This window comes from Cephus cinctus, unplaced genomic scaffold (assembly GCF_000341935.2).
Source record: "Cephus cinctus unplaced genomic scaffold, Ccin1 Ccin1_scaffold1310, whole genome shotgun sequence".
Classification (NCBI taxonomy): domain Eukaryota; kingdom Metazoa; phylum Arthropoda; class Insecta; order Hymenoptera; family Cephidae; genus Cephus; species Cephus cinctus.
The window spans coordinates 143,513-153,308 of NW_014333737.1; the positions used below are offsets into that span (position 1 = coordinate 143,513).

The following is a 9,796-nucleotide window of genomic DNA, read 5'->3' on the forward strand; positions in this document are numbered from 1 at the left end:
CGGAGAAGTGGTAGGTCGTCAGGAGGTGGGTGGGGGTCGACGAGGGACACGGCGCAAGGGTTCGTTTTTCATTAATTGAAAGTAAACGTCACGAGAACTCTGGGGAAAGTCTTGGAGGAAGGGAAGTTATTTCGAGAGTCCAGAGTCCTGACGACCGACGCGTATACGTGTGTACACCGGGCAACGCTTGCGCAATCAGACGTCAGGTTTAAATCATTTTCAAATTGTCGTCGTCTTGTTTGGAATGAAAATTTGCCGAGCGAGGCGTCAATATGCAGAAGTCACCGTCTTGTCGGGGGATCGTCGGCGGTATAGGCGGATAGGTCGGTTCGCAAGGGGTTGCTTGGCAGGTTGGCGGCACTGACGATGCCAGCGAGTCGCGGTGGGTGGATTTGCCGAGCGAAATATGGATTTCCATGAAGGGGAACCCTTGCACACTTTCCTGTCCCGGGGTGGCTCTCCTTCTGTCTTCGGCCGGGCAATTTGTCTCAATTCTCGTTCCACGCTTTCTCGAGATTTCGAAAGTCGATGGCAATTTCCACGGGGCTATTGATAGCGACGCAATCAACTGCTCCTGCGCATATTGATTAGTAGGAGCTACGAATTTTTCCCTTGTCTCTTTTGTTTTTTCAGACTCTCTCTCTCTCTCTCTCTCTCTCTCCTTCTCTCTATAAGTTTTCTTTTTCTTCGGTTTCTTACTCTCCTCGTCTCTCTCTCACACACACAAACACACACACTCTGTATTCCTTCTTGCGCAAATATCCTCTAGGCGCGTCATCGCGATTCTGATTGATTTGCTGCAACGGTACGTTTCCTGCCAAGTTTTCTAGTGGCTCTCTGGGACTTTGTTTTGCTTCGTTACTCTTTTCTGGTTTGCGCTCTGTTTCAGGCTGAGTGGGAGCGCGGCGCGATTTAATTGCAAGCTCGAATGTCCTGGCGCTTCGGGAGCGAATCGATAGTACCTACTTCCCTTGCAAGTGAATAATAGATGCCCAGAATACACAGGGAATTTCTCCATTCGCAAACCCGCAGCAATATTGGTCGGCCGATTGTAGGAAAATTGGCGTCACCCTAAACAGCTAATCCTCCAAGATTTCGACGATTAATATTAATTACGAATAATTAATCCGAGTGTAGTTGACAGGCAGTCCTTTTTGAATTGTCACGGGGGCAATTGTCAAGTACCCGGGGGTATTAGCGTGCTAATTGGGAATTTTCAAAGGCACCGCCAAGGCCTCGCGCGAGAGTCGAATAATTTAATGGAATAATGATGAATCGACTAACTTGGATCTCGCCATTCCTCGATCTCGTAGTCGATCGGTCGTTGGCCCAATTTCTTGTTACCGTTTCTCCCTAAAACAGTCACAGTTTCCATAGTCATTATCGAACCCGGACGACCTCAAAGATCCTCGTCGCCAGCCTCGACATCAATGCTATTTGTATCCGACGAAGAAGTTCGGTTACTTAATTCGTATTCTTCAATCGTCTCAAGGGGATCGCGAATCGCGAACTTACCGCTTTTCTTGTTCGACGATGTCATGTGGAACGAGGCTTGAGTCGTCGTCGTCGTAGGAGCTGGAATTTCTGTAACACAAGATAGAGCCATATTTCAAGCCATATTTAGTACCAATCTGTACTAATTGCAACAAAGTGCCTTATCGGCCGGTACCGTCTAATGGCTTGTATGGGGCGCTAGGCGAACCATTGCGTATCGGATCCAGCCGGTCAATGGATGCTCGCGTCACCGAGCATGATATAGCCTTTACGATTGTTTATCGTTACTCGAGAACCACCAGGGCAAACAATGCCTTAATACAATACACCGTTAGAGTTCAGGCGTTACGCCTTGTCAATTCACTGGAAAGGAGCCGAGCGCACTCTCTAATGCGCAAGTTTCGCATTCAAGTTAGTTCCCGTGCGAATTCGAGCCCGCAAATTTCCCCACGACAAAACTTATTGACCTTTCTATTGTTCTCGACGCCTCTCGCTCGTTCCGTATATTCCGGCTCGACCGACTACGACGCATCCCCCTAACTACCGTATGCACACACGTGCAATTTAGGCGGTGACCAAGCATGCCTGTTATTTGGCTACGACTCCAATTGTTATACGCGCAAGCTCTAACCGAGCAGTAGGGCTAATTGACCAGCGCAAAATCACTTTCCGAAAGGAGCCTTATCCGGTTGCTATTTTTAACCGTCCCTCCCGCCCCCCGCCGGTGCCCCATTCCGAAAGAGTTACGGGGTCGTGGAAACCGGTGGGAGAACGTTTTACCGTAAGTATATATATATATATATACGTAATACCCTGGGTAGGAGTTTGCCTAAGGACTCCACTGGGAATGAAAGGCGACTTGCGTTCCTTGGTCGGTCCTGAATTTACATTAACGTCCTTCGCGGGATCGGTACACGACTCGACGTCGGATGCCGCAGAACGTCGTTGTATGTACTGACGCGTGTATTTCACTCTAGCTCGCTCTTATTTATTGAACAGTCGAGTCTTAGCCGCGTTTACCGCAGACTGCAGACCCGAGGAATTCGAATGTCTATTTCCACGAGTTAAAAGTTATCTTGGGTACGGTGAGTATATATCTGAAAAATTTAATCGCCAATTACGAGGCTCATTGAGACGAAACGAAATCCCGATCTCGCTCGTCGATCGATCTTATAAGTAAAAGGTAGACTCACCCGCCATCCACGTGGGTCTTCCTGTATTATCCATTAGAAACAAGGCTTTATTCCGCAGGAATTCGATGATCGGGCAGGTAACCGACCTAACGACGTCGAATAATTTGAATCGAATGAAAAGCATCAATCGACGATCGGTTAACTCTATTGAACTTCCGCCGGAAGATCGTTTCCGGTTGAACCAATATCACCGCGCCGCGTCTTCGCGTCACTCGGTCTCTATGGGCCTCGCCCGAGCCGTAACTAACGCGTTGGGCGACTCAGCGTTAAGTTCCATAGGTTCGACTCACCGTCCAGTTTGATGACTCCGTCCGTCTCGCCGAGGGAATTCTGGGCGACGCATTTGTAAGATCCAAAGTCCTGCGGTCCGACGTTCCTGATCTTCAGCGTCATGTACTTGTTGTAGTCGTTATCGACGGAGATCGTTTCGTACTTGTCACCTGAAATGGAATTGTAATTGCCTGGGCCAGTAAGACCGCAATTCTCATCAGTACGTAGGGAGGGACTGTGGGTGCCGCGCGGGCGCGTCGGCTCATCTCGTGAATAACCAAGAGCTTAATCGAGCTTACAAAGTGCGCGACTGGTCGCGGGACTATGTAGAATCGTGTTGGTAATGCTGGAGCGTCATGACGCGCGCACCATAATCCTATTAGAGCGCGCCCTGTTAATTACGATTTCGCTCGAGTGTCATCCTGATCGCGGTCAGGTCCCTTTTTCACGTACGAGCCTCGGGCGTCTGTCTAAGGTTGGCTGCTTGGAAATCTAACCGTACGTGGACGCAGTATAAGGTACCGGGTAGAAGGTGGATCAACCCGGAGCAAAAGTGTTAACGGTGCGTGAGGAAAAGAACCCAGGGCACGATGGGATCTGGAATTACCTGAGACGATCATGTCGCCGTGTTCCGTTGTCCAGTAGTTGATCGAGTACGGATATGCCTCTGTGTGACATTCTAGATTGACATCTTGTCCGATGTAAGCTGCTTCCAATTGGTTAGGTATCGACAGCATCGGTGGGACTGTGTTAAACAAACAGGTCGATATATATATATATATATGGTGGATGCACTGTGGAGGAATTTGCGAGCGGATTAAATTAATAGTATGGGGATCGATATGTCTCAATAGAGAGAAAACATCACTGACGTATTCACCGATGCGAGTTATATGAGGTTGCTCGAGGCTGTTATCGATGTGTCGAATTTCACCTGTTCTCCGAGAAGCTCGAGCTTCCGCTTGACAGTCTATATGCAATTCTCGAAAATGAGCATCACTTGCTGCCAAGCTGTGGATTCGCCTTAAAAAGCATTTATCACGGTCAACGCGCGTATGTTGTATATGAGAAATTTTGGAAATTGAGGTTATAATCGAATCTCGTATCGCCCGGATTGACAATGAACCACGTAATATTTCGAATGAACGGTTTGCGCCTCCCTGCAGACAAACCTGTCGAGTGCGCATGCGCGTCACATTATGCAGAAACATCGCCTTTACGGCTTGCTATTCAGATTTTAGTTGGTAAAGGGAATCATTGAAAAATTATTCGAGCAAAGCATTACGGCACGGCACGAGACATACTTCGCAGCAGGTGGGACGAGGACGGAGATAGGATTGTCAGAAATTTCGCAAGCGGAACGTCCGCTCGATATGGGACTACGGGGCAGTGCAGCTGCGGCGGAGTCAAAAGCGCCGGGGGAACGAGATTAAAATTCATTTCAACGACCATTCGATGATACGATTCTATTTTGCGTTCTCGCATGCGGACGAGCGATAGCTCTGTAACGGTTAACAATAAAGATTTACGGGCGGATCAATTTGTTGCACGTAAATCAAGACTTTAACGGGAGGCTGAACGTTAGCTCGATGCATCCCATCTCGTCATGAGTCCGCTGGATTTTATTGCACTTTGCGGAATGCGGTCGGCACGTAAGTACCCGTTGTTTTGGTAATTTCATTGCGCTCATTATTCAGACAATAGGAACACCCGTTACATCGCGGCTGCCATCACAAAGGATTTACAGGTGCGCGACGCGCACACTGTGTGGAGAAACGTTACGCGTAATCCTTGCATTACTAGCGCCACGGCTTATATAGGTACTAGATACATAGGCAGTGCCCGGCAGTAGGCTGTGCAGTTGCGCCAGTGCAATCCGCTAGGGCAGCTGTCTGAAAACGTATCGGCGTTGGTAGGGATCCTGGTTAACCCTGCGAGACGGATTTTCGAGACTTTCGAGAAGGAGTGCTGGAAGATCAATTGTAAATCCGTATACGGCGCTTTTGTAGGCACTGGTCCGGTCGAAGGGCCGGGGTGAAATGAATTTTTGTAAAATGATATAATTTTTTTCCAATACGCGGCTTAAGTGCCTCCAACGTCCTACGTTGAACGTTATGCAAAATTGTAAATCCATAACCTTCTGGGTATTGGATTACCGAGCTTTATGGGCGTGGGCAGTAACTTAAGGTACGTATGAATATTCACGGTACCTCGGGGGTTTTCCACGACGCATAATAAGACGGTATTATGTTCCGTCGTTCCGTTCGGGCGAACGGGACGCTTTTCACTTAACCACGAAATAAAGCAGTTTTGTTTCGCCGTATATTGAAATACGACTGGTTATTCTCCCCTCTACGATCCTTCCAGAAGCTTTCACTCTCCAGTGGTATAATATTATCGTAACGTACTGTACTTCTGCACATGGGTATCTTCAACTCGCAACGGTTGTAACGCGGGAGAATTCTCTATTGCGCATGCGCGCTACTCGATCTAACTTGTCTCCGAAGCACCAGACGGAGTCACTGTCAAACGTAAATACGCATCGTTATAAATGGATTCTTACACTGGACGCGAATCTCCACGCGCGAGCTGACCGACGGCGGCACTTCGTTCGACGCTATGCACAAATAAGCACCCATGTGAAGTCGACTGATCTTGACAATGTGGAGGACCTCGCCGTTGACGAAATTAACTGCAACACAGAAAATATATATTTCGATTAATTATATACACAGCGAGGGCTCGAATTCGAATTCAAGGATCGATTAGGAAGTTGTCAGGTTGTGAGAGTGTCGTCGGGTGAAATCTGTGAATGCCGGAAGTTCTGATTTAAATACGGCATAAATATCTGATCCAAATATTTCATCTGGTAATTATGATTGATCGCACTGACAAGTATGTAACGAGCGAATTCCTCAACGGGACATATAAATGGCTAAAAATGTCCGACTAGCCGCTGCCCATCAATCTCCTTTGAATTTGTGCTACTCGTGAATTAAATGATCCTTCGCGGGTTTGGGAGTTTGAAAAGTGTCCCACGAATCCAATAAAACGGCCGTTCGTCTCCTGGTTCTTTCTGTACGACGGTGTCGTAAACTCATTCCACTTTGGATGATCGATACAAGCTGGTCGTGCCATTGTTTTCGTTTTGCATATACACATGTAGTAATATCCAATTGTATAACTATTCCCATGCATGTATATACATATATACAATTGACAATATTTCCCATCAGTGCAGCTACACCGTGAAACGAAGCAATGCGCAGCTAAGCAATCCATCACTTCCTCTTGATTCATTTCTACGATGCATTTGCTATAACGTTCATTTATTTTTTGCTGTTGGCATTTTCACGAATAAACGATGACGCAAGCTTGCACCGCCAAATTGGATTTTCCCGGTAGAGAATTCGTTTCGTGGGCATAGCAGAACGCTTACACGTATATGTGTATATGGATATGTATAATGTATACGGAAAACGGGCGGCGCGCGAGTGACGTCATTCATTCTAAATCCAGGGACCCTTTAAAGGCATTAAAGGGCGGGGCGCTTGGAACACGCGGAAAACTTTTTGAAGAGAAGGGCCTCGGCCCACTGTCGTAAACGAAGGGAGCACTAAATTCCAGCCATTCCTACACACGCTTCCACGCTCTTACGTGGGTAAGAGGATTCGCGTGCGAAATGTTATGCGCGCAAATTCACACCTCGCCACGGTGATAAAACCCGACGGTACAGGCTGACTGGTCGACCTGCTGGAATACTGGTAATTCGAGCTTCAAAGAAGCTCTCGGCGCGTAGAGGCCTCTGCTCCAGGGTATTTCGTATAGGCGCGGTTCTACATTTGCCGGATGCTGCGGCTTGCGGCGTCAGAGGTACGTAGCCAGAGTAGTAGACACTTTTTTAGGCTTCCCTACGACACTTATGGCTCAATGTACGTTGTATAGCATATTACGCGTTACGTGTATTACGTTTATGCTTCCACACGTGAATCGAATCTCGTGTCTTCGCGGAAAGTTGTTGAGCTTCGCATGCTTATTTGTCTTAGGGTATTACAGGGAGAACCTAGCTTTTCGAGTTCGATTACGAATCGACGTACGAGAAAACTTTTGATCGACTCAGCATATACGATTTTCACGAATCGTATTGTTCCTATGTCATAGACCTTTTGACGTGTGTATATATATGTCTATATATTTTTTATATCATTGCGACGTACGGCAAAGCTCGCGATGCGAGTATTTGGAAATTTTAAAAGCGCTTTTACCGCTAAAAGCACCCTGACAAATTTTTGTTGCGCAGGAATATATGGTACATATGACGTATACGTGTATGAAGATTATACGTGTACTGCATGTATCGGGAAACGACGGACAGGGAATGGAAAAAAGGATACATGTGTATAATCCACTAGTCGTAACTGTGTTGTTTACCTCTGCTTGTACTTTCAAACAGCAGATACGCGAAGAATGAGGAAAAAATGGAGAAAAAAAAAGAAAAAAAGAATTAGTCGTAAGATAAAAGACGTAAAAGAATGGGATGATAGAATGCACAGGTTGGTGAAGGTTTTATTATGTTTTCGTATGGCCAATACGAAAAACGTATGGGATGAATTTTTTTTTTCTATTTATCAGTCATCCCTCGATTCGTATCACAAATTCATATCTCTCTGTACTTTTTTTTTTTCTTTTTTTCTAAACCCACTTTACAAACGAAATCACAGTCGGTTCGCGTCGTTCTCGATAAAGCGTCGTATCGCGGATTCCGTATCTAAATATAACGACGTACGTGCACGTATGCGTCTCTCGCCACAATGAAAACGGCGCCGGGAAACAAATTTTCCCAGCGCTGAATGAGGAAACTCGTTGCCCCTCTTCCGGCGGTATCTCCGCGACGACCCATCTCGATTTCTAACCGCACGCGATCCCGGTCTCCATTTAAAGCCGCAAAACCGTAAAACAAATCTATCCATTGTTCGGGAAAACAATGGCGGCTGCGCGAAGATTCCCCGAGCGTTTCCCTCCGGGTCCTTTTCTTTACCAGCATGTGTACTGTTTTAATCGAAGAAGACTCGTTGAACTTCTTGCACGAAGCAAGAACCGATGTACCGGCAGTGACAGCCATTTCATCGTATCACCCTCTCGAAACTTTGTGCAATTGTTCAAAGCGTATTACTTTGCCGGAAGTCATGGTGGATGCTGGGACTCCTGTATATACGTATATACACATATATACTGGGTTAGCTTCGGGCTCGTGAAGATTGCACCCAATATATATATATATAAAGTATCCACCGTTAGCGCAGTAGGATCGTTAAGTGCGATAATCCTTTGGAAAATTACGTATGGCACTTAACGTACGTATCAAGCACGGAGTTTCTTGTGGAGTCTAGTGATATAAGTTATCTCGGTTAACGCAGTCCTTCCTTATCGCATGTACGTCTCTGCTAATTGCACGATGCTGCCGGTGTAGAACGGGACAAACAATATTGAGCAATAAGCGCGTAACGTTTCCCTGGTAGTAATCTTGGTGAAATACGATAACAATAATAATAATGGCAACGACGATTAATAGATATCACATGCCTCAACGTTTATTGCGGTTAGTATGCGCAACGTGCGTCATGTCGCGACTGACTTAGGGAATGAATTAGAACCCGAGGGTCGATTCGTTTGTTTCGTAAATTGTGAATGTGACGCCCTATCGGTTGATTATATGACTCCTGGACTAAGTCTCTTGGTTAATTTAACGTTCTTGCGGTTAACGACGTCTACGTTCAGCTCTACTCTAACCCACCTTTCCCGAAAGATATAGACCTCGTCCAGCGGGAGATGCATCTCGCTTGTGGGAAAAATCCCTTCCTTATGGTTTTGACGTGAAACGTTGAATGGACTTTGTTTTTTTCACGCAGACGCCATCTTGGGTAAAATAGTTTCTCGTTTGGGTTTGCTTGCCGGGATAAGATGGGAATTTTAAAGGTCCTTCGGATCCTGCTGTTTTCGCTTGTATTCATAAGGACTGGATTTAATAAAACGAAATTGGAAACGGTAGTGTCCGGTATCGGAAGTGACAGAACACTTGGGATAATTCTCTGCCGGGTGAAGAAGCTTATGTAACTTGGCTTTGTTAAAAATGTCTCTTTCTTTAGCGAGAACTCGCAGCGATCAGGTATTGGAAATCTATTCATTATTTCGGCATCTACGGGCGTCATATCTGGGACCTTCGGATTAACGGGATCTCCGTCCACGTGTCGCAAGTACGTTGAGTTGCTCGAGAAGCTTCTAGAACTTTCTACGAACTGGCCGAGTCCTCGCCTTATTTCTCTCGTAACTGTTTTGAGCGATAACTCTCGAAACGATCTTATCACAGATTTCTCACAGGTCCAGACTCTTTCTATTAACGGTCAAGCTTCTAAGCTAATAAGGCTCTCTATAATATTGTTCAAATTATGTAACAAGGAGATACGATATAATTGGCTGTTATCTCGACGCGCTATTGCGACACGTGCACGTTTATTAAATCTGTAAATTGCTATACAATAAATGCTATGTCGATTCGTCATACGATAATTGACATATCTGTCTCTCTCGAAGTATATCGTCGTCGCGAGGTCACCGACCCATTTTCCAGAGCACACAGGACCAAAGGTGCCAGTTTGGTGTTTTCTTGGCACAGCGGGCTCGCCGAACCCGAACATCCCTCTGACTCCTTTAAAGTGGCGCACTGGAGGAATGGAGTGCGCCATAGTACAGCGATCTCGAGGGGACTCCAAGGCGAGAGAATTGTCCAGTGTATTGGGGCGTCGTTCATGGAAAAACCAGTGGGAAGTTTAAGAGGGCGG

General features: G+C 46.3%; 1 protein-coding gene across 11 annotated transcripts in view; it reads right to left on the reverse strand.

The window, feature by feature from the left end:
- LOC107272900 (lachesin) overlaps positions 1–9,796 on the reverse strand; it is a 105,902-nt gene that overhangs the window by 6,319 nt on the left and 89,787 nt on the right. For 6 of the 11 annotated variants that reach the window (XM_025090168.1, XM_025090167.1, XM_025090171.1 and 3 more), the window contains 5 exons: positions 5,521–5,649; positions 3,565–3,702; positions 2,978–3,148; positions 1,516–1,584; positions 1,285–1,353 (listed from right to left, as the gene is read on the reverse strand). In XM_025090168.1, coding sequence (XP_024945936.1) covers positions 1,285–1,353; positions 1,516–1,584; positions 2,978–3,148; positions 3,565–3,702; positions 5,521–5,649 — 576 coding nt within the window. Of the gene's footprint in view, positions 1–1,284; positions 1,434–1,515; positions 1,585–2,977; positions 3,149–3,564; positions 3,703–5,520; positions 5,650–9,796 lie in introns of those variants that run through there. The other 5 variants (XM_015750549.2, XM_025090172.1, XM_015750552.2 and 2 more) reach the window with 5 other exon arrangements.